Below are 25,473 nucleotides of genomic sequence, written 5' to 3'. Positions count from 1 at the left end.
AGAAACAGGTGGAGCACAGAGGATGTTTAGGACAGTGAACTACTGTGTATGCTACTACGATGGGAGATGCGTGTCATTACACATTTGTCCAAGCCCCACAGAATGCACACCACCAACAGTGAGCCCTAAGGTAAACTACGGTCTTGGGTGATAATGATGTGTCAATGTGGGTTCATTGATTGTAACAAATGTACCACTCTGGTGTGAGATGTTGATAGTTAGGGAGTATAATCGTTAATTTTATTTATCAGCCTGACCAGACTAAAGGATACTCGAATCACTAGAAAAACATTCTTTCTGGGGGTGCTCATGAGGGTGTTCTCCAAAGAGATTAATATGTGAATCAGCACACTGAGTAAAGAAGACCCACCCTCGCCAATGGGTGCACGTCATTCCATCCTTGAAGGGCTGGAGGGGAACAAAAGGTGGAAGGCGGGCAAGTCTCTCTCTGTCCTTGAGCTGAGACATCGCTTTTCTCCTGCCTTCAGACACTGTTGTTCCTAGCTCTCGTACCTTCAGACTCCAAGACTGCCGCCTCTTGCTCCAACTGCCCAGTCTCTGACTGGGAGTTACTCCATTGGTGCACCTTATTCTCAGACTGAATTGCACTACGGGCTTTCCTGGTTTTTCAGCTTGCAGATGACACATTGTGGAACTACCTGGCCTCCACAACCATTTGAGCCAAGCTTCATAATAAATCTCATATCTACTGTGTATATCTTTTGGTTCTGTTTCTCTGAAGAAGCTGAATAAACGTGGGAGGTTGTGTGGGGAGAGGAGTATATTGGAACTCTCTGTGCTTTCTGCTCAGTTTTGTTGTGAACTTAACACTGCTCTAAAACATAAAATAAAAATAAAAACTATAGCTGATAAATATTACCAAATAGGGCATCATTTGCGATGATCTTCCTCAAAGAGTTTTCATTTACAAATCATTACCTTACCTTAAAAAACTAAAGGAATAATGCTCAATCTCAAAATTGCCATATTTGGGTAAAATTCTTGGAGAAATTATCCAAGCTATATTATTATTATAGTATAATAACGTGAAAAGTTTCCAACTCACATCACGTGCAGAATGCAATCCTTCACTATTCTTTGGACCCAACAGTTTCTTCATGCTTTCTCTTATGTTTTCTTTCCTCTGTTGTCTGAAAGTCTTCTCCTGATCACACAGAGCCATACTAAATCGTAGGTCTGGGCATGAGCTGTAATACCAAACAGATAAAGTCATGAGCCAGTGCTCCCAGTAGCCTGGTTTTCCATCCAGCCAGCTCCCCAAGTCCCTCTGAGCTACACTGATGTATGCTGACTGCTTCCCTCAAGCCATCTCCTAAGAAGGGACCTAAAATAAGAGTATAAACTCATGCCTGTCTTAAAGCAGCATTTTCCACAGCACGTTTTCAGAGAAAAAGGAGTTTTCAATTTTTTAGATAAAATAAACAAGCAAACAAACAGCCCCTGATAAGTTGAATATTATAAAAAAGACTGGGATGTGCTTCAGTAAAGAATCCCATTTATATTTGTTTGGCACAGGATCTCCCAAACCCATTTGACCAAGAATTCCTTCCCTTATCTCTCCAGCCTTCACTATTCCACCATCATAATTACTTCCTAACATCCCAAAGAGCCTGAATTCTGAGGAACATATTTGCAGAAATATCGTCTTAATTAATTGCCTTGTCTGATGGATGCCCCCCTCTGACAAAGAAAGGAACTTCTAATTGCAGAACTTGAGATAACCAAAAATGAGTTTACAACTAGAGGACTTTAGAACCCTTAAATTATATACACTTTTCCTTGTTAATAAAGGCAACAGCAATTTCTCTACACTATGACAGAAACCACATTAGGTATTACATATGAATCATTGCAAGAACAATGGGAGTAATCACTACACATTATTATACAATCTATTATTATATATTGCAGCTTTATAAATTAGAAAACTGACGCTCTGAGAGGTTAGGACCACATAGCACACATGTGATGTACTTTCACCATGCAACAAGTAAGACATATCTTAGTACTGAAGTCTAAATACCAACTACTGAATTTAAAAATACTTTAAAAAATATATCAGTCTATTTTGGAATATGAATAAATCCAAAATATAGAAGACAAGAATTATCACCAATAAAATATTTGTCTCTTTACCATTCATAAAAATCCTTACCTTAATTGTATATCAATTTTAAATCTCATTTATGTTAGTTCAGTATATTTCTTCCTTGTAAAATATAGAATGAGACTGCTAAGCCTCTGAGCTATTTTCTTTATGATCATATCTGACCATTACAAATAATAATTACTACTTCCCAGAGGACAAATATAGATACCTCACAAAAGAGAAAGTACAATTAATAACAAAAAAACTTAATTTCACTAGTGAATTTAAATGATACTGTTATTAAAATATTTTAAATACTTATTTTTTAGGCTAGAAAGCTAAAATAACACTAATATTCTCATGCATACATTTTGGGAATATAAGTTTGTTAAAAAGCAATATTCAAATTAGGCATATTAGCAATATGGCATATTGAATAATAATTAGAATATGCATTCCTTTCGGTGTAATAATTCTATTTCTGGATAGCTACTTTAAGGAAAGTAACCAAAATTTTTTAAAGATAATTTAAAGAAATGGTTGTTGAACTGAATATAAAAGTACTGGGTTATGTAATTACTAAATCTGATTTTGGAAATTATGTAACAAGGGGAATACAGTAAGATAGTGAGTTAACATTTTTTAAGTCCAGTCTTGGGCTACACTCTTTTTCTATTACTATTCTTTATAATAACATATTAGGTTAGGTATCTTCTAACCACTATAAGAAATTAAAATCTTGCCTGTACAGTTGCCTATATGAAACCTCCTCAATTTTATTTCCTTTTCTACTTCTTAAAGGTAACCACTATTTCAATTTAATCTTTATCATTCTAATATATTTGTTTATAATTTTACAATGTATACTTATGTCCCTAAATAACAAAGTCATTTTGCAGGTTTCTAGTTTTGTTATAAATGCTATCAGTGCAAATTATTTTTTCCAATGAGCACTTTGTTTTTCGAGAATCATCTGTGCTTATATAAATAGAAGTAATTCAGACATTTTTACCATTGTGTAGTATTTTCATTATATTAGTATACTATAATCTATTTATCCATAAACATTGAAATAATATCCAATGTTTTATAAACTATTACAAGCAGTACCATTATTAGCATGAGGTGTACATGAGTGAAAGTTTCCTATTGTATATATGCTCTTTAGAAAGAATATCTCATTTAATCACAGTAGATATGCTTAGAAAGTATTCTTTTCTTATTTCATCAGTGAGTAAAAAAGTGACTAGAAATTTATCAATGATTAACATAATTAGCAAGTAGTAGATTTAAATCTAGGTCTTATCGTTCTGGAAGCCATGTTCTTTGTAATATACTGTGCTGTTATACATAATTTTTAAAAAATGATCCTGATTTAAAAATAATTTTGAACAGTATAACGACCTAGATGTTTTAAAGATATCAGCTTTTAAAATCTAGATGAAAATTCAAAAAATTCTGAGTAATTTTATAAATGCAGTAATGGAATTATGGTTAATTTACTTCTTTTATGCATTATTTTTAACTTTCTAATTATTTCTGATTTTGTTATTTTTAATAGAAGGTATTATGTGGAAAATTTTTCTTTGAATAAATTGAATTTTTCCTTGAAAACAATTTCTATTACAGAGCTGACATAAATTAACATATAGAAAGAGAAGTTTTTAATATTATAAAAATATGGTTCTAATTACCTCAGTGAAGACTTTCCCATTAAACAAAGGCATTACTTCCATAGTCAGTCAAATAAAAAATGTTTCTAATCTTATGCCAAAATATACCACTTTTAAACAAGAATGAACTTAATACAAAACATGCAACACAATAACTTGGACTATCCTTTGATATCTGCTGACATAGATTAATAGGCTGTGGAAATAAATGCCAATCATTTACTAAGTCAAATCGACATGTTCCAAGGATCAAAATAAGACAAATAAATTCCTAAACCCAATATACCCATTATCATACATTTGGCAAATCACCAGATGTGAAAACGTTAAGTTAATTTTCATGGCATTTGTGTAAAATATGTACTAGTAATTTTGGTCAAATCAAGTTCAACAGGGAAGTTCAAAGAGATGCAGAGAGGTTAAGGGAATTCATTATTACATCAGAGATCAGTTAGATCAAAGCAGACCTGCCTCCCCTAAAATTCACCACTTGAAAATAAGTACATGATTTCTTAATATTCATTTTTGGAGGCCACTTTGAAAGAGCAGCATGATTCATGGAACTTTATTAGTAGTGGTCCTGCTGGGTTACTATGAACAAAATCAGTCTCAATTTTCAGTTTTTCCTCTATAAATATGATTATAGTTTCCTGTTTATGTTCACTTCTATGTTTTTGAATAGCTACCTGCATCAACAATAGAAGATGCGCTTAAAAAACTACATTCATACGCCGGGCGCGGTGGCTCACGCCTGTAATCCCAGCACTTTGGGAGGCCGAGGCGGGTGGATCACGAGGTCACGAGGTCAAGAGATTGAGACCATCCTTGTCAACATGGTGAAACCCCGTCTCTACTAAAAATATAAAAATTAGCTGGGCATGGTGGCGCATACATGTAATCCCAGCTACTCAGGAGGCTGAGGCAGGAGAACTGCCTGAACCCAGGAGGCGGAGGTTGCGGTGAGCCGAGATCGCGCCATTGCACTCCAGCCTGGGTAACAAGAGCGAAACTCCGTCTCAAAAACAAAAAAATAAAATAAAATAAAAAACTACATTCATTTCTATGGGAATAGATATATGACTAGAGGGAGGACTCTTCCGAAAAGCACTTATTCTGACATTATTATACGACCACCAAACTACTGGAAAAATAAGCAAAGCATATTAAAATAAAAGAATAATGAATATAAGAATATGTTTGTAAAAATTCTGTAGCTATCAACAGAAAACTAACAAAAAACAAGGTAAATGTAATGTACTTTTATATGTTCAAAGCTGTCAGAATTGTATATATATAAAGTGTATCCTTTAACAGTTCAAATAAATTAGTGGATCACTCACAATATTTCTCATCCGATTAAATAAATGCACTTACCAAACTTCAAGAGACATTTCTAGAATCATTTCAGTGACCTAAAAAAAGGATATATTAGTCAGATTAGACCATAACATAGATGTGTGTTTTATATAATAGAAACAAACTCAAAATAAATTTTGAGTACCAGAGTATTTTTAACGTTAAAAAACAAAACCTTCAAAATAAAAGTAACACAGATCCATGAAGACCCTAAACTACAGGTGCCTATCAGTAAACCAACTTCTTTTTTTAAATAAGTCTACTTAGTCATTTTAGCAAACATAAGAATTATCTCTGCCTGGTTGTTTTCCTCCCTCAGTAAAATAAAGTAGTTCACAATTACTATTTATAAAACATACAAAGTGCCTGAGATATAAAAGCTACTGAGATGTTGTGTCTATTATTTAGGAGCTGCCTCAGGCCACAAAATCAGAAGCTGTAATGGACCAGAGGTTAGAGACAGCCTGGGTGGAAGTTTATGCATGTGTATTTGGGACAAGTGCAGGCTGCAGTAAGCTGGAAATAAAACACCCATTCATGGCAGGCAGTAGGACCTAGGGTCCAGCCAACTGTCCAGCTCAGGAAACATCTACTAACAAGATCTGGAGCCTCTGCGTTTTATTTATTTCAACACTATTTAAGCCTATTAAATATATTAAAGGACTGCGTCCTGCCAGAGAGACAATTTTGGTCTAAAAGAAAAGAAAATGACTAATATCTACATAAGATATTAAGAGTTGTCTTTCCAGAGCCTGTAAATCTGTTGTACAGAAAGGCCTTTTCAATATTATCCCTGGCATTAGCTATGAAAAATGTAACTGTAGATTGTCATGAGAACCAAATGAGAAAATGCTTTGAAAGCTGCTATACAACTATAACTGTGTTATTTTTATTATATCAACTGATATAAGAAGAACATAGATAGAGCTAACTTGTTCAATAACTTCAAGTAGAACAGAACTAGAATACACCTCTTGAAATGTGAAGAGGAAATTTTTAGAATCAACGTAAAATGCTATAGGTTATTAGATTTACCCTCTTGAGTTTCAAGGAATGGAAAAAAACAAACTAGAAGCAGGTTTCCAAAAGGTTAAAATAAGTTCATAGATGATTGATTCTCAGTGCTGAATTTCATGAGTAAGCAAACGGTATTGAAATCATCCCTACAAAAATTTGTCTGTCTCACTAAACTGTAAGCTCTGGCTTATACAGGTTCCTATTACTAGTTCATCGTATAGTATTTGGCACACAACAGATAATACGTATTTGTCAAATTACTGTTCGTGTGTGTTTGTCAGAAGGAGCACATTGGACAACCTTTTCTTGTCAAATAGCTGATAATTATTGGAGCAAATCATGGCATGGTTGACCCGGACAGCAGTTCCTATATATAGAATTCTGTGAATTTTCATTCATTAAAGAAGCATATATATATAAATATTTAAAGTTAATAAAATAATTGAGAATCCCAGGACAAATGAAGTAATGCATGCCCAGACGAATGTAATGTCAAAGGGTGGTTGGCTACCAAACAGGGATTGCAGTTACTGTCAATTCTATCAATGGAAGCACTGCTCAGCTCGCATCCCAGAACATTAAATCTATTTCTCACTTCAAAATTTTAATTGGAGTATGGCAAAGAGGGCTTGGAAAACATTTTATATTGAATAAGGTTACTTTGGATATGTGGAAGAAAACAAGATGGGTAAAGTATGGTCTGTTTGTTTTTCCCAAGAAATACATAAAAACTGCCCTTAAAATGATACTAGATTTAATATTTTTATCTCCAGAGGGTAAAGCCATCATGACTGGATGGAAATAACATGAACAATATTACAACTCCATGTAGAGTTTTCTAATAAACGGAAAGATTCAAGGCCTCTTTCATTCTGCCACCTCATGACAGAAGGTGTTCAAGAAGACAGTGGCTTCCCAGCTGGTCTCTAAGCAATTTGTAAATTACATATCCAATGCTTGGCCAGGTGCGGTGGCTCACACCTGTAATCCCAGAACTTTGGGAGGCCAAGGCAGGTGGATCACCTGAGGTCAGGAGTTCAAGACCAGCCTGACCACCATGGTGAAATCCCATCTCTACTAAAAATACAAAAATTAGCCAGGCATGGTGGTGCACACCTGTAATCCCAGCTACTTGGGAGACTGAGGCAGGAGGGTGGAGGTTGCAGTGAGCCGGGAAAACACCACTGCACTCCAGCCTTGGCCACAAGAGCAAAAACTCTGTCTCAAAAATGAATAAACAAAACAATTCCTTGAATATATCCAGCGCCTGTTTGTTCTGACAGCTCCATGAATAAAAGGAAAATCAACCATGCTACATGTATAGTCACATTTGTCTTCTCCATTAGCACGTGCTTTCTGTTTCTACCAACATTTCTTGGCTAAGACATTCATGATCCTGGATGGACTGACAAGACTCTTTAAACAAAGGCAGGATAACAGAAGAGAAAGCACAGGATTTTTCTGCCATTTTGAATGTCACAGGCTGTGCTGCAAGGTTCTTGTCACACGGATTAGGATCCTCACTTCCACATTGCCCAAGTGGGTCACCCACAACCAGGAGGAAATTTAAAACCCTCTCATTTGGTGCACTATGTTCAGACATGCTATGCATGATAAGCTAGACATTAACAATCTCTCTACACCTTTTACCTAGAACATGTCATTCAGATAAAAACATGTTCTTCCTGTGAGGCATTAAACAACTACTGTAAACTTCTTCCCACACACTGCATAAAGCATCTCTGCATTACAGGCTTCCACCCTGCTTGTATTATCAGGGCAATTAGAAAGAAGAGTGACCACCTCTTCCAGGCTCTCCCCAGCACCCTAATACCTAAATTAGAACTAATTAGAACTCCACCTTTTTTAGGAAGAAGTAGGCTGTGTCACTTATGTATTCTTGTGAAAAGCAGCAGTGTCATCTTGGAATTCCCCAGTGGAAAGCAATTTTAGACGTTTACGATGGGAGATTTTCAGTTAGAGGAGAATGGGGAGAACTAGAGGGGACAAACTGTAAAAACTAAAAGCCATTTCAGCCTTTAAAATAATTTTTAAAGGATCCAATCCACTAATTATCTTGAAAACTTTTCAGAGTCATTTTGAAATAATAAAGCTTAAGGCAACAAGCATAGTGCCTGACAATAAGGAAGCCCTTTAAATAGCAGTCCCCAACCCTTTTGGCATCAGGGACTGGTTCTGTGGAAGACAATTTTAACATGGACCAGGGTGGCAGGTAGGGGGGCGAGTGGTTTCGTGATTCAAGCCCATTACATTTACTGTGCACTTTATTTATATTATTATTACACTGTAATATATAATGAAATAATCATACAACTCACCACAATGTAGAATCAGTGGAAGCCCTGAGCTTGTTTTCCTGCAACTAGACCTTCCACCTGGCATTAGATTCTCATAAGGAGCATGCAACCTAGATCCTTCACACGTGCAGTTCAAATAGGGTTCATGCTGCTGTGAGAATCTAATGCCACTGCTGATCTAGGAGGCAGAGCAGTCAAGCAAGTGATGGGGAGCGACTGTAAATACAGATGAAGCTTTGCTCCTTTGCCTACCACTCACCTCCTGCTGTGCAGCCGAGGTCCTAACTTGCTGTACACTGGAACCAGGGGTTGAGGACCCCTGCTTTAAAATGATTATTATAAAAAAAGATGCACAGAGCAAAATAATTTCAAATTTGAGAATCTATTCTATTAGTAAAAAGTTCTTCAAATATGCTATGATTTCTCTCATATATTCTAATATTTACATCATTTACTTTCAATAAAACATTATTTTGAATTCTGATCCCTAGAGTTCATTTACTCTTTTTTTTTTTCTAGGTAGAAACAAACCACAACTAATCATCATATTGATTCAATCATTATTCACACGTTTCAAGAGAATTACATAATATTTTCGGCCTTGCCCGTATTTATTTGACCTGTGCAGGATAATAAATGCCGTCATTTTTCAAAGGGTCATTTTTAGTTAGAATCATGTTTCCGTACATTGTATCTCGATCCTGTAAAGAAGGAGCAGGACGTGGATCTGACAAGGAGGCGAGCCAAGCACAAAGCAGAAACTACAACCCTGTCAATACACACAAACTCACATCGAATAAATTCTGCATGTTTAGAAACTGAATGAGACGCTGGTAAAATCACTTTCACCTCTCCGACCTTGTCTCCTCCCAGTCTCCCCCCACTCTTTCTTTGTGCTCCAGCCACATTCTCCTACTTGCTGTTACTCATCTTGCCAGGCAAACTGCTTCAGAGCCTTTCTACTTGGAGCGCCTTCTGTCCTCAGATATCCTCAGGGATGCCTTCCTTAGCCACATTTTTGGAACTGCCTTGGTGACTCCTTCACACACATATACACACTGCCCCATTCTCTGTCCCTAGTTTAGTTAGCCCTTGTCATTATCATCATCTCGCAGGAGTATCTTTTACTTATTTACCTTTTCATCTGTCTTGCTATGTAGAATGTAAGCTCCATGAGGGTAGGGATTCTCGTTCATTTTGTTCCCTGCTGAAATAGGCAGTGCCTAAAGGTGTCCACCACCTGGTGAGGGCTCAACAGTTATTTGTAAAATGAATAAATTAACGAATCAGTAATCTCTCCTTATCTCACTGCACACATTACCTGCACTGTTCATTTATCATCCATAAATAGTAAACTCTAGTTAATGATATGCTGAAGTTTGCAGGGGTAAAATACACTGTTGTCGGCCACTCACGTTTAAATGCATCAGAAAAGTAAACATTTTTGGTAAAATGTTAATTATAGAGTCTAGGTGGCAGTGAGATGATGTTCACTGTATAAATCAACTTTTTGTATGTCGAACATTTTTATAATAAAATTTAAAGAATAGTAACGCTCTAGAGAGGCCTTCTCTGACTACACAAACTTTTGTTGCCCACCAACTGTTTTCTGTTGCATCCCTTTATTTTCCTCATAGCATTTCTCACTAGCTGATGGTGTGTTGATCATTCTTTTGCTCAACATTGCCTGTTTACTTTCCCTATTAGAATGCAGGCTCCCTGGAGAGTTCCCAGGATACTGTCTGTCACCTAGAATACCGCTTGGAATATAACAGTTGTTTAATAAATAACTTCTTAAGTAAGTAAATCAATGACTAGATGCCTCATGATACTACTGATTATTACCTGTCAGTTTATACACGAAAGTATACTTTCCAAACAAATTCTTAGTTCCTTGAAAATTGTACTTTTGTGCATTTTTTTGATGTCTAGCAACATTTTAGGAGCACAATAAAGGCTTACATTCTTCTCATGTTAATAAATAACACAATATATTGACAAGTCAGTATTTTTAAATTATATAATACCATATCAATGATAGATTTTTATTCTTTTTTTTTTTTTTTTTTTTTTTGAGACGGAGTTTCGCTCTTGTTACCCAGGCTGGAGTGCAATGGCGCGATCTCGGCTCACCGCAACCTCCGCCTCCTGGGTTCAGGCAATTCTCCTGCCTCAGCCTCCTGAGTAGCTGGGATTACAGGCACGCGCCACCATGCCCAGCTAATTTTTTGTATTAGTAGAGACGGGGTTTCACCATGTTGACCAGGATGGTCTCGATCTCTTGAACTCGTGATCCACCCGCCTCGGCCTCCCAAAGTGCTGGGATTACAGGCTTGAGCCACCGCGCCCAGCCTAGATTTTTATTCTTACAATATTATCATTTAGCTTCCATATCTGTAAAATGAGAAGAACTGAAAGCTTTTGGGTAAAGAAGGTCAAATGAAAATAAGGTATTCTACTTATAAGTTTCTAAGTGTGAGCTAAACATTGGGTACACAGGAACATAAAGATGGGAAAAATAGACATTGGAGACCCCAAAAGTGGGGAGAGGAGAGGAGCAAGGATTGAAAAACTACCTATTGGATACTATGTTTACTACTTGGGCAACAGGATCATTAGAAACTCAAACCTCAGTATCATGCAACATACCCATATAACGAACCTGTACACATACCTCCTGAGCCTAACATAAAAATCAAACAGGCTGGGTGTGGTGGCTACTGCCGTAATCCTGAGGCTGAGGCCTCCCAAAGTTTGAGACCAGCCTGGACAGCATGGTGAAACCCTGTCTCTACTAAAAATACAAAAATTAGCCAGGCATGATGGTACATGTCTGTAATCTCAGCTATTTGGGAGGTTGAGGCACGGGAATGGGCTTGAACCCGGGAGGCAGAGGTTGCAGTGAGCTGAGATCGTGTCACTGCACTCCAGCCTGGGCAACAGATCAAGATTCTGTCTCAAAAAATATATAAATAAAAATAAGATGTTTTTAAAAGAAGAGAAGGTATTCTTTATAGATCATAAAATTTTACAAATTAGAAAAGAGCTTAGAAAAAATTCAGTCTAAACCTTCATTTTACAGATGAAGAAAATAAGACTCAGAAAGAAAGAATAACAATTCAGACATTCTGCAGAGATATGAATGACAGAGACAAAATGAGGGTCCATTCTCCCAATTCCCAGTTTCGACTCCAAGTGAGTAAAGCAGGGCCCTGGGAATCTGCCCATCTCCATTTGGAAGCTCCTGTTATTTCTCCAGCTGTCTCTTGGACACACAAATCACTCTATATTGACTCCGTATTAACTTCTGGATGATTAAACTATGCAAGAGTTTTTGCTAATACTATTTTGCCTTGAAGACTTTGTTCACTCTTCACCAAATCTAAGTGCTCTTTTCCCTCTACCAGACTACCATAACCATCTCCAAGGCTTACATCTCTTCTCTCCCATTGTTCCCTCACCACCTCCTCTCAATGACAACCTCTGTGAACACTGTAGAAAGATCATCAGGAAGACTGGGATTCTGAGCTGAGGACAGAGGCTGGATAGCTGGGTGGTTTGCACAGGGCACTCCCACGTGATCTGAGGAACAAGCAGGGGACTGTCCCCTCAGCCATCACGCTTCCTTCTCTCCCAACTACCCCTACAGCTGAAAAGATCATCATTCAGATAAAAATACAGAGAAGGCTGAAAACAGAGTAATGAAGAAAAGCTTGCTTGAACAACTATTTTCTCAGGCACACTAAAAAACAATAGTTACATAAGCTTCTTTAAATTCAGGAATGTGGAAAGCGCCTCTCTAGAGCCCTGGGGATTACACATCTAGCCATAGGAAATGACAGAGGCAAGGAAATGAATGTTGCCCACAACATCTTCTCTTATAAGCAGTCTTTGTATCATGGATTAAAGTGAACCAAGTAAAAAAAAAAAAATTTCTTTGGAAAGTCCAATCCATGCTTCCAAAGTCCTCAACAGACATTTACTGAGAGCCGATGCTAGCAACATGCAATAGGTAAGGCCTGCAAGAGTGTAGCCCTTGACCCCCTCTACACTCTCCTCCCCATGATTCAGCAACATGGACCTGCCAAGCCATTCACCTTGCTGTGCCCCAGCCTGCTTTCTCCTTTCAAGACTCTGGCCTTTTGCAATACGCTCTGCCCAGAATGCTCATAACTTCTTTACTGATGATATCCTGCTGTTTTCTTAAGGTGTAATAACAGCAACAATGACAAGTAACATTTATATACTGCCTAATATGTGTCAGAAACCGTTCTAAGCCCTGCATGTATACACACATGTATCTATGTGTTTAAAGTATTGATACATTTTGATCGCTTAATTACTTTATAGTATTAACATTTTAATCACGTTCAATCACTTATTGAATTATATGCTTAATATTAAGCTAAGTAATATATAATGTATATCTTGAACCATAAAATATATCTAATTATAATTAAATATATTTATATATAAGATACAGTATATTATATATTATTATATATTATATGTACATAAATAAAATTGACTTGTTTAATCATAATGATTCCCTTAGAAGATATTATTTCCATTTTACAGATGAATAAACTGAGGCACAGAAGAGTTAAGTGTTATTTTCCCAGAATAAAACAGATGGCAAGGGACAGAGCTGGAATTTAAACAGCAAACAGCCTGTCTTTCAATGCCAAGGTGTTAACCACAGTTCACTGTTCAACTTGTTCAAACTCAGCTACTGCTATGGAGCCATTGCTGGCCTCCTCTCACAACACAATCGTTCTTTATTCTGCTTTCCTATAGCACTCTATACATGCCTCATCGGTACTTATCTCACTGTCTGGGGATATCTTTTTATCACACGTATGTATCTCCCTACTTCCACTTCTCATTTCAACCTTTACTCAGCTCCATCTCGCAGGGAGATAATTGAGGGAAGAATTTCCTGTACCTTATTCTTTATATTTCTTGCACAAAACAGAATGACTGGCACACAGCAGATCTTCAATAAATATTTGTAAAAGGAATGAATGAAACAGCTTTAAAAGGGTTGACAGAACTGCGGGCAGTGCATCCCTTGGCATAACACAGAAGAAATGCTCCCTGCAGCAGGTGGAAACATCAAGGAGTGCATGGACCCGAGTATCCTCAAGGTACCTGGGCCATTCTGATTACACGGACTAGTTGAGAAACTCCTCTGGGCTAAGTTGGTTTCTAAATAGGTATACATTCATTCCATAAATGTCATCTATGTCATTAATTCTGTAGGCATGTTTAATCAGTGTTTCAAGTTTCCTGACCTAGAAGTTTTTAGTCTACAAGAGGAAAATGAAAAATTGAACAGTATAAACACTTTAGTCCCAATAAATACCATGGATAATTATCATGGAGACTCAAAGGAGGAAGAGTCATTTGGGATAGTAACAGGAAGGGCAACACGGAGTAGCTGAGAGTGAAGGGAGAGGTAGTTCTCAGTGAGTGGAGGGACTTGGCAAAAACACACTGTCTCTCCCAATAACAAGAAATTAGTATGTTAACCAGCCTTACACATGCAGGCACACCAGTTATTTACTTTCTTACTATAAACTACTAAATCAGTTTCTTACAGAATTCAAAAGTCAATGAGTTTATTCCGTACACAGAATTTTATCTAAGGTTTCATTATTCCAAAATAAACTAACAAAATTTCAGAAATGCAGCAAACCTAGAAAGTGAAAGATGACAATAACCTCCGATCATTCCTTCTGGCCCTTCGCTGCTTTGTCCCTGCTTACTTGAGGATTCTCTGAGACAGAAATATTCCTCCAGAGAGATTTATTACTAAACATGTGATTTTGGAAGAGTCTGAATTTCCTAACATTTTTCATTGAGTTTGTTTACTTGTTCTCTCGCTGTCTCCTATCCCTCTTAGGTTTTTCATCTCTCTTTATCCTCCCAATTTTTTTGCATGAAATCGGCCAATGGAGTCCAAAGGCATTGCTGAAACCCAATGTCATCATTTGGAGCAACAAACGGATTAAAATCTTAGTACTGTTTGGTATAATACCTAAACTAAAGTTTATAGATACCAGAATAATTTTAAAAATTAGGACAAGAAATAAAAACAAAATTTTCTCTTAAAAAGCAAACATTCTATAAACAAATACAATTTTCCAAGTGTTAAACCCAACTTTCCAGAAGCAATAGATTTTATCTAACATAAGGCTGGAAAATAATTCTGCAGTGTTACTTACTTGGTTGAAAATAAAAGGAACTTCTTTCTTCTCTCCCACCTTCATAGAAGATACAGGAAATGTTGCTGTCCCTAGAGTTTCATCCATGACATAATTGGCATCCATTAACGTAATCTATAGAGCAAAATGTAGAGCACAAAAATAAAATTTCCCATGGATCTTTGGAAATTACATCGATAATTTCTACTACATTTGAAATAATGAAGCACTCAAATGATTTAAGAGTCATTTGAAGATCACAGTATTTAATTGGTAAATTTTTTCCTTCTTCTTTTTTTTTTTTATATGAGACAGGGTCTCACTCAATCTCATTCACCAGGCTGGAGTGCAGTGGTGGGATCTCAGCTCACTGCAACCTCCACCTCCCAGATTCAAGCGAATCTCCTGCCTTGGCTTCCTGAGTAGCTGGGATTATGGGCGAGCACCATCACGTCCAGCAAATTTTTGTATTTTTAATAGAGACAGGGTCTTACCATGTTGGCCAGGCTGGTCTCAAGCTCCTGACCGCCAGTGATCTGCCTGCCTCGGTGCTCTGAAAGTGCTATGGCGTGAGCCACAGTGCCCAGACAATCTTTACCTTCTGGTACTATGTTTGCTATAACACTTTTTCACATTTTCCTGACTGATTTATTCAATTATCATGTTTTCAAAAATGAAACTTTATCTCTTCTCTACTTTGGAATATAAGAAAGATATTAATGTAGAAAATCAATACAAATATTTTGGAAAAAATTAATTTTCACTTTTTTAGAAGGCAATTTAAAATATTTATATTCTGTTATACAGTGATTCTCCCCTTTATAGCAGAAAATACATTTTCTCCAAAGCACATGGGAAGGAGAAAAGTCTTTCCAACCCTGCCTAACTCCTGTATGTCCTGATAGATACTCACACTACTTGACAGACACCATTTAGACTCTAGTCTACCAAGCTGCCCAGACTAACTCCAACTATAGCTAACAGGAACAAGAACGCAGTAAAAGAACATAGTCAAGCGTATCTCTCAACATGAATGACAACCATCTAACAGTGTCCAAATGGTTCACTTACCTCCAAAACATTTTCCTGATTAGGATCCAAAATAAATTCAAAGGTCTCATTCCACACAGGGTTTATGTCATTATTGAAGTGTCTTGTTCTCTTCCTGCTGTCAGGGGTTGTAGAGATAAAAAGTTCCACATAGGGATCTGGAGTATCAACTACAGAAACACAAGAAGGAGGTAGAAATGTGACTTATCATTCCTAATATTTTGTATTAATAAATATTGTCAGGTTTTATTCAATGAATCTGTAGTGATACATTTAAATGTCTGAGACGAGATAATATACACATAATGGAAAAACATTATAGGCCAGATACTTTTTAGATATGTCGCTGTCCTTCATAATAGTCCTGTGAGAGGGAGTCGTTTATTAAGTGATTTATTCAAAATTCCTCCATTCATCTAGAGGACAGGTTCACAATAGTCAACATTTCAGTCAAGCTACTACAGGATGATAACAATCTCACCCAGCTAATGCCAGCATGACCTTCACAGGGACAAGATCATAGGTTTAACCCAGAAACAAATACACAGACCTACAGTGAACTCATTTTTGACAATAAACATACACCAGGCAAAAAACAGTCTCTTCCTTAAATGGTGCTGGGAAAACTGGATCTCCATATGCAGAAGAATGAAGCTAGACTCCTATCTCTTGCCATATACAACAATCAAATCAAAATGGATTACAATTTAAATCTAAGACCTCAAACTATAAAACTACAACAAGAAAACACTGGAGAAAATCTCCAGGACGATATTCTGGGCAAAAATTTCTTGAGCAATACCACACAGGCACAGGCAACCAAAGCAAAAATGGACAAATGGGACCACATCAAGTCAAAAAGCCTTTTACACAGCAGAGAAAACATCAACAAAGTGAATAGACAACCCACAGAACGGAAGAAAATATGCAAACTACCCATCTGACAAGGGATTCTGACCAGAATATATAAGGAGCTCAAAAAACTCTGTAGAAAAACGTCTAATAACCTAACCAAAAAAATGAGCAAAAGATTTGAATAGATATTTCTCAAAAGAAGACATACAAATAGCAAACAAGCGTAAGAAAAGTGCTCAACATCATCCACCATCAGAGAAGTGCAAATCAAAATTACAACGAGACCTCATCTCACCCGGTTAAAATGGCTTACATCCAGGCAAGAGCAAATGCTGGCGAGGATGTGGAGAAAAGGTAACTCTTGCACACTGTTGGTGGGTATGTAAATTAGTACAACCACGATGGAGAATAGTTTGGAGGGTTCTCGAAACCCTAAAAGTAGAGCTACCATGTGATCAAGCAATCCCACTGCTGAGTATATACTCAAAAGAAAGAAATCAGTATATTGAAGAGATATCGGCACTCCTGTGTTTACTGAAGCACTATTTACAATAGCTAACATTTACAAGCGACCTAAGTGTCCATCAACAGATGACTGGATAAAGAAAATGTGTTACAGATACACAGTGGAGTGTTACTCAGCCATAAAGAAGAATGAGATCTTTTCATCTGCATGGATAGAATGGTAGTCATTATCTTAAATGAAATAAGCCAGGCACAGAAACACAAATATCACATGTTCTCACTTATTTGTGGGATCAAAGAATCAAAACAATAGAACTCATGGAAAGGGCAGAAGGATGATTACGAGAGGCTGGGAAGGGGAGTGAGGGGTTAGAGGGAGGTGGGGATGGTTAAAGGGTACAAAAAAAATAGGAAAATGAATAAGACTTGCTATTTGATAGCACAACAGGGTGACTATAGTCAATAATAATGTAACTCTTCATTTAAAAGAGTATAATTGGATTATTTGTAACACAAAGGATAAATGCGTCACAGGATGAATACTCTATTCTCTGTGATGTGATTATTTTGCACTACATACCTATATCAAAACATTTCATGTACTCCATACATATACACACCTACTATGCATCCATAACCATTAAAAAGTAAAAAAGAAAAAAGTCAAAAAACACTTTTTAAAAAAAAGATTATATTGTCAATGTTAGAAAAATCATCCTAGTTACTTTGTTTATCAGATAACATAACGAAAGTCATTGTAAAGAATATCATTTGTTATTACAGAGTTGCCTTGTATGGTTGTACAGGTTGTGCACTGAACAACTTTAAGGGATGGCACTCACATTAAAAATCAACATGTATATATTATGGCACTACTGAGGTAGAAATGAGGTGTCCTTAGGCTAGGATGTAACAGTTTTCCCTCCCCTCCCCTCTCCTCTCCTTTCCTTTCCTTTTGTTGAGATGGAGTCTCACTCTGTTGCCACACTGGAGTGCAATGGTGTGATCTTGGCTCACTGCAACCTCCAACTCCTGGGTTCAAGCAATTCTCATGCCTCAGCCTCCTGAGTAGCTGGGATTATAGTCACGCACCAGCAAACCCAGCTAATTTTTGTATTTTTAGTAGAGTCAGGGTTTCACCATGTTGGCCAGGATGGTCTTGATCTCTTGATCTTGTGATCCACCTGCCTCAGACTCCCAAAGTGCTGGGATTACAGGCATGAGCCACTGCATCCAGTTCACATAAAGACCCACTTGAATCAGGGTATGATATGTGTGCCCATTGAAATAGAATAAAACAATTGCAAATAAAGAAAATACTTTGGCCGGGCGCGGTGGCTCAAGCCTGTAATCCCAGCACTTTGGGAGGCCGAGGCGGGTGGATCACCAGGTCAAGAGATCGAGACCATCCTGGTCAACATGGTGAAACCTCATCTCTACTAATACAAAAAATTAGCTGGGCATGGTGGCGCGTGCCTGTAATCCCAGCTACTCAGGAGGCTGAGGCAGGAGAATTGCCTGAGCCCAGGAGGTGGAGGTTGCGGTGAGCCGAGATCGCGCCATTGCACTCCAGCCTGGGTAACGAGCGAAACTCCATCTCAAAAAAAAAAAAGAAAATATTTTAATTTCCTCTCATTACGTATACACTTAGCAACAAAATGAGTGACCCAAACAGTGCAAATATTGATCACTCCTTTTTCAGGATTCCACCGAATCCTTTACAGCACTGGACACACTGTATTTTATGGATGAAATGGTACATCTATCTGTCTTTTCCTACAAGACTATAAACAACTTGAGGGCAAAGATCTTGTCTTCCTAAGCAGTACATCTTCAGAAGCTAACAACAGAAAGCAACTGTCACAATATTTAAGGTCCTCTTACCTAAGGACTTGACTTTGCTGTTTAACAGGTGCTTCTCCATGTAGCTATTATAATTAATAATAAAAACAACAAATAGCCAAGTAATGACGACAGGGATCTGTATCAAGCACTTTACACACATGAGTCTCATTCAAATCTCACAAAAGCACTATAACGTAAATACTTCATTTTAGTGTTGAGGATGTTAAGCAACCTGTCCAATATCACACAGCTAATAAGTATCAGGTCAAGATCGTGAACCTGGGTCATGTGACCACAACAATCATTCTCTTATTACATAATGTTTGTCAGTAACAAAAATTAGATTATAAGATACAGGTTCTATGGAAAGAGGAGCTGGAATTAGAGGGAGAGAAGGAGAGGAGGAGCACAAGAGTGAGGGAGGGAGGGGGAGAGAAGGACAGAGGGCCAAACAAAAAGATCCAAAAACTGAGAATAAAGGCAAAGCAAAAATAATAGTTTCTGACCTATTGATTGGGTTTCCAAAAAAGATTTTTTTTTTTTTTTGAGATGGAGTTTCACTCTTGTTGCCCAGGCTGGAGTACAGTGGCACCATCTCAGCTCACTGCAACCTCCATCTCCCTGGTTCAAGCAATTCTTCTGCCTCAGCCTCCTGAGTAGCTGGGACTACAGGTGTGCGCCACCATGCCCAGTTAATTTTTGTATTTTTAGTAGAAACAGGGTTTCACCATGTTGACCGAGATGGTCTCAATCTCCTGACCTTGTGATCCGCCTGCCTCGGCCTCCCAAAGTGCTGGGATTACAGGTGTGAGCCACCACACCGGCCCAAAAAAGTTTTTTAAATAGATGTTGTCATCAACAATAGCTATAGTCATCAAAAAACTTAATGCCCTTCACTTAATCGTTCAGTATCGCTCCTGGTTCTTTATGTGATCTTCAGCTTCTTTAGATGCATGTGTATGTTTGGTGGTGGTTATTGAAAAATGGGAGGATCTACAAATGAAGCATCAGCATTGAGACTACCTTTAATTTTCCAGCTTGGACCTTATACATCATTGGTCAAGAGCAGTGGGGCCAAAGTGAGAGGGCAACACAAATGCTCAGGGTCATTGAAAAAACACAGACCCCTGACCCTCCCCAAGACCCATTATCCGCACATCTGTAGCAGAACTAAGGGCTTGCAGTTTTTAACAAGCAGTCTAGCTGACACTGATGCAGATCACCTTCTGGTCACACTTTTGATTTTCTATTTTAGAGAAAAGGGAATAGCCAGTCATTGCCATTTCTAACTCAGTGCTTATATCTCTCAACAGAACCATGGAATACAAATTAGAAAACCAAAAGATTGAGTGGGAAGAATGATAGGCGGAATTGGCCAGAGAAGAGGAGAACATGTCACAGGGTCCTTTATCACATTCTCAACCAGGAGGTGACGGCTTCTTTTCCTTGACCATGTTTCTGCCATATCACCAGTGCTCAGGGTTGCAAACCAGAAGTAAAACTCCATATTTAGAATAGTAGGTGGTAGAAAATTATAAAGAAAAATATGTAATTTTAAGGAGAGTATTCAATGAATGCTGCAAATTATGTGTTAAAAAGCATAGCCCTAGAACATCTCATAGGGCCAGTTGTTTTTTTGTTTTTTTTTTCACAAGGCCAATGCTCTTTTTTTTTTTTTTTTTAACCATTTTCCAAGAAATAGTAGAAGAAAAAAAAAAAAGCCAAGCAAAAACCAACCTAGAATACAAGAAGTGTGTGAGCAAGGGAGGCATGCAGATGGTAAACATCATTCATTCATTCAACACATATGAGTGCCGGGAACCAGATGCCAGGAATTACTCACCCTCAAGCAGTTTAGCTTTGGTAGAGAGCCATACCCTAAATTGAAAATTCGGATCATGGAAGTGAGTCAAATGCTAATAGCCTAATTTTAGAGGCAAGGTAAATTGAAGATAACCAGATACACTACCCCTGTGACTAGTAACTCAGTCACCCAGATTATTACACACAAATAAGGTCAAATCGTAGGTGGGGAAATGATCTTTACTTGAATCTTTGAGAAAGAGGTGGGTGAGGGCTTCTTGGCCCAAATAAGAAAGAGCACGATGCAAGTGAAGTTCCTTGGAAGGCACCAGATAGGTAAAGGAAGGGACAAATTGAAGCAGCATGAGTCAAACGATCATCTACCCATCTTCTCAGCCATATCAGACTCTCAGCGGGTCATATGTTTAACAAATTCTAATTCTGACAAAATGATAAAGAAAATACCATAAAAACAAGATGCCTACACCATGTTTATATGTTAAGAGATCCACAGACTTTGTTTAAAAAATCAGAATCCAGTTTAATTGCTGTCACGTTGGATTTTCATTATTTAATTTTAATTTTAAAGTCAGTCAGCTTTCTAAAATATATGTCAAGAGTGGCAGTGTTTCTAATTTCTTCTCTTGCTTCTTTCACAAGAGACTTCAGAGTTAAGATGTCAAAGGATGCTGGACAGTGGAAAACCAGCGACAACTCCAGACTTTGATTTTGTAATCTGCATCAGCTCTAACCATTGTAAGCTAAGAAACATCTACATCAGTGGTAGACAGGATAAAAAGAAGTTTTAAGAGGCTAGTTTCAAGTTGGATTACAGTAATCACATAGCTCAGTTTCTCTGCATGATCTATAACCATCACTGGCATGGCAGCAAACAGAGTTAGAAGATTAAAAAAGGAAGGCAGTCCACTTTGACAGTAAACACAACCCAATACTTGGGAGAAGTTTCAAGAAATGAATCAAAGAAAAAGTTAAACGTAGAATTTGTTTTTTCCTGTACGGTATACTTATTTCATGACTGTGTGAATTAACGCCTATAGGGCAATTGGGTGTTGAGTCACTAACTCAGCCTCACCTTGCTTATTTTCAGCCAAGCAGGTGGTGAAGCAAAAATCTAATACATGGGCAAAACCCCCTTTTAAGATCTCATCCTTTTATCTAAAGCTTGACAAACAAAAATGTCGGGGGTGGGGGATACAGATCTTTTATCTTCCCATAAAGTTGACATGAAACTACATGTACCAGAAATAGCTTCAGAATTCCAGGGTTGTAAAACTTACTACCAAACTTCAGGAGTTTAAGGAGCGCCTGCCTAAAGTCATAACAGGCCCATCTGTCATTTCAGCTTTGTCCAAGTAATATATCATGTGATTCATGAACTCATGGCAGCTTCTAAACTCCTAGTCGATTTTAAATATTCTCCATTTGCTTATTTCCCTTTCATCAGTAGCAACTTAAACCTCTTGCTTGAAATAAAGATTACAAGTAATTTGTTACAATTTTTGTGATACATAGCAAAAAAAAAAAGGCCTCCTAATGTGTAATCAAAATATTACCATTCTGAATAGCTATAGTACAATGACGGTGAGCTTAAAACAGTGTTTCCCCAAATGTAGTCCATTGAAATACCTTCACAGACTCACCTGCAGTGCCTGCTAAAAATGCAGAACCTCAGCACCTTCAATCAGATTCTCCAGCAAGGACCTGGAAATCTGTATTTGACAACTCGGCCAGGTGATTCTTATGCACACATGTGAAGAACAGGGGCTTAGGGCATAATATTACAAGGAACTAAAGAACAGTAGTATAATAACACCCACAGAAAAATTAGCAATATTTTGCCACTAAGAAGGCAACAAAGTTACTGGTCTTCTGTCAAGGAGTCATTCTGCCGATAGACTAGATTAAGCCCAATCCAGTCGTTTACTTCTATTTCTCTCCAGACATAAAATACATTTTCAAATGGCACATACAAATAAATCAAAGAATAAAGTAAATGTGGGTGTGTTCGTTGGCAAATCTCTTTAAGGTGATGGACTGATGTTCAAATGTTATGCTTCAATTATCACCAAAGCAGAAATGACTAAACTAGAAGCAGTAAGACCAAAAATTAAATGAAAATTTGTTGAAAGAAATGCCTCTGAATACTATTCTCAGATGTGGTCATTTCTTTGATACATTTATGACGTTGTAATATTGCTAATTACACATGGAGATCTTAGAGCAGCTTTTATGATCGTCAAGCTTTTCACTACCCACATACTAAGCTAGTTGAGGTATGAGGTAGGAGTTAAGAGGCATTTGTTTTCCTGTGTAACCAATAGTCTCAGCATTATTTACTGGGAATGCCGCCTTTAACCCTTGCATTGCAGTATAAACTTTGCATTAATCAAGTGGTCATATAAGTGTAAGTCTGTTTCTAGACTTCCGTTTGCCTATTAGTCCATTAATCTATTCATTCAAGCTTGCATCTATACCATGCCAATACCAAACTGTCTTAATTATAATATTTTTATAATAAATTATAATATCAGGTAGTCTAAATCCTGGAACTTTGTTCAATATCTTCAGGATTATACTGGCAGTTACTTTATTTCCACACTTCAAAGACGTCAATTAATATCTTATGGTTCCTGTGTGTTTTGTTGAGAAATCCACTCTTGGTCTTTTGTCTTTCGGTATATTTTACTGTACAGAAAATACTCAGCCATTATATTTTCAAATATTACTTTTGCCTTATTCTCTTTCTCTTCTTCCCAGTGCTTTTTATCATACCGCAGATATTTCTTATCTTTTTATTCTATATTCTATTTCCTTATTTTGTCTTTTATGTTTCAATCTGGATATTTTCTATGAACCTAATTTTCAGTTCAGTAATTCCCTTTTTAATTGTTTTCTAACTATGGTGAAACCATCTACTGAGTTCTTAATTTGTTGTGTTTTTCAGTTTAAAATTTTCCACTTGATTATTTTCCATATATCCGGTTTCCTAGCAAAAGTCTTCCATCTTAGCATCTATTTTCTTGAACATATCACTCTTAGTTATTTTAAGATCCATATCCAATATTTGTGGATCTATTTTTTTCTCGATCTTATTTTGATATGTTCATATTCTGCAAGCCACTGAATATTTATGATTCAGTCAATCTCTGAATGAATGTCACACCTTTATGACAAATTACAGAAGAGCTAATCTACCCCACAGATGACCCACTTTATTCTCTCAATTGACTTCATTTTTGGTAAGGTCAGTCTACCTCTTGTTCACTCCCAGTCTAAGGCTCCCACCTTAGACTCAAGGGTATTTATCACACCCCTTTTAATTTGGTCTCTCTCATCTCCTTGTTTGCTTCCCCTATGAGACTACCAATATCTCTTCAAGGTTTAAATGGCTACAGTGCATTCCTTCATTTCCTCAAGGCTATGAGGGGGAAGTAATGTAAACATGACAAATATGAGGTTCTTGATTCCATGTTAATATATAATCTATTGTTAAGTCCTATATTTTGAAAGAGTCCAACCCTGTTTAGTTACTCTGAATCAATTCTGGATTTTCTTTAACCCTCCTTTAGTTCTGCCTTGCACATAAATGTCAGTGTCTCCCCAAGTGACATCTGTGAGCCCTAACTCTATTCTGAGATCTTAAATCTGCTCTCAAATGCCTCAAAAATACCTTAAAAACCTTAAACATCCCTCAAACTCAGTATTTACAAAGTAAATTTATTTTCATCATTCTTTTCCTAATGCAAGACAAAAAAATACAAAACCAAAAAAATCTAAAAATAAAAACTTGCTATTTGTCCTCACTTTCCTACTTTATTTAATGATGTCATCTTTTCTACGTGTCTGGATAGAAACATAAGAGTTATTATCTTTTCTTCAAAATTCACATATCCAATCTGTCCCTAAACTTTAGCTTTTCACTTCTAAAATGATGTTAACATCTGACTCCTTCATTTCATTCAACATAATTGTCCCAATTCAACTAACCACCACCTCTTACCTAGACTATTACCATAATCTCTTAGTTGCTTATTTTCAAGCCGCCTTCTATAATGCAACCACAACTGTCCTTCTGAAACACACTTCTGACCTTCAGTGCCTACCAAGTCAGGACTAAATATGGTGAGAAAGACTTACAGGCTGCCTCCCCACCCCTCATCAAACCCAAGGTTTTCCTTCTAGTCAGTGACCCTTCTCAGCCATACACTGGAACATCACTTCTATGGCAAAGAAGCATCTTTGGAATCTACACATTTCAAACATTCCACACAGTCATACTGATGGCAGAAATATTCATTCTGTCTAACAACATTGCAGAACAACTTTTACTTGTACATGTTGTTATGTTTTCCTTTGACGTTTTAGCTGATAACTGAAGTTTATTCAAATTGTTCTTGTCCTAAGACTATCCAAGATAAGGGTCCGAAGACTGAACAGTTAAGGAATATGGGGATGAGATGTTCTCTGCATTCTTTCCTTATCCAGTCCCCGCTTCCCTAGTCATCTAGCTGTTTTGTTTTCCTACTGGGTGAAACTGGCAACTCTAAATCCACTTCCCCAGAGGCTTTATCTATATACATCTGCAAACAACCTGCTGATTAGGTATTATTATTTCCATTAGAGGTGAAGAAATTGAGACTCAGAGGCATTTAGTGAGTTGAACAAGTTCATTCAGAGACAGAGTTTTAACCCAGTCTTTCTGAAGCCAGAGTTCTTGCTCAGTCAGATATTTTAATACTAACAACTTTTACCTC

General features: G+C 37.2%; 1 protein-coding gene across 3 annotated transcripts in view; it reads right to left on the bottom strand.

The window, feature by feature from the left end:
• PLA2G4A (phospholipase A2 group IVA) overlaps window positions 1-25,473 on the bottom strand; it is a 434,510-nt gene that overhangs the window by 69,628 nt on the left and 339,409 nt on the right. For all 3 annotated transcript variants that reach the window (XM_064370567.1, XM_064370568.1, XM_012444627.3), the window contains 4 exons: window positions 15,752-15,900; window positions 14,702-14,815; window positions 5,158-5,195; window positions 1,067-1,208 (listed from right to left, as the gene is read on the bottom strand). In XM_064370567.1, the coding sequence (XP_064226637.1) occupies window positions 1,067-1,208; window positions 5,158-5,195; window positions 14,702-14,815; window positions 15,752-15,900 (443 nt within the window). The remainder of the gene's footprint in view (window positions 1-1,066; window positions 1,209-5,157; window positions 5,196-14,701; window positions 14,816-15,751; window positions 15,901-25,473) is intronic.

Source organism: Aotus nancymaae, unplaced genomic scaffold (assembly GCF_030222135.1).
Source record: "Aotus nancymaae isolate 86718 unplaced genomic scaffold, 86718_ANA_hifiasm-v0.15.2.pri h1tg000108l, whole genome shotgun sequence".
Taxonomy (NCBI): domain Eukaryota; kingdom Metazoa; phylum Chordata; class Mammalia; order Primates; family Aotidae; genus Aotus; species Aotus nancymaae.
This window is presented reverse-complemented; position numbering and strand designations above follow the sequence as displayed.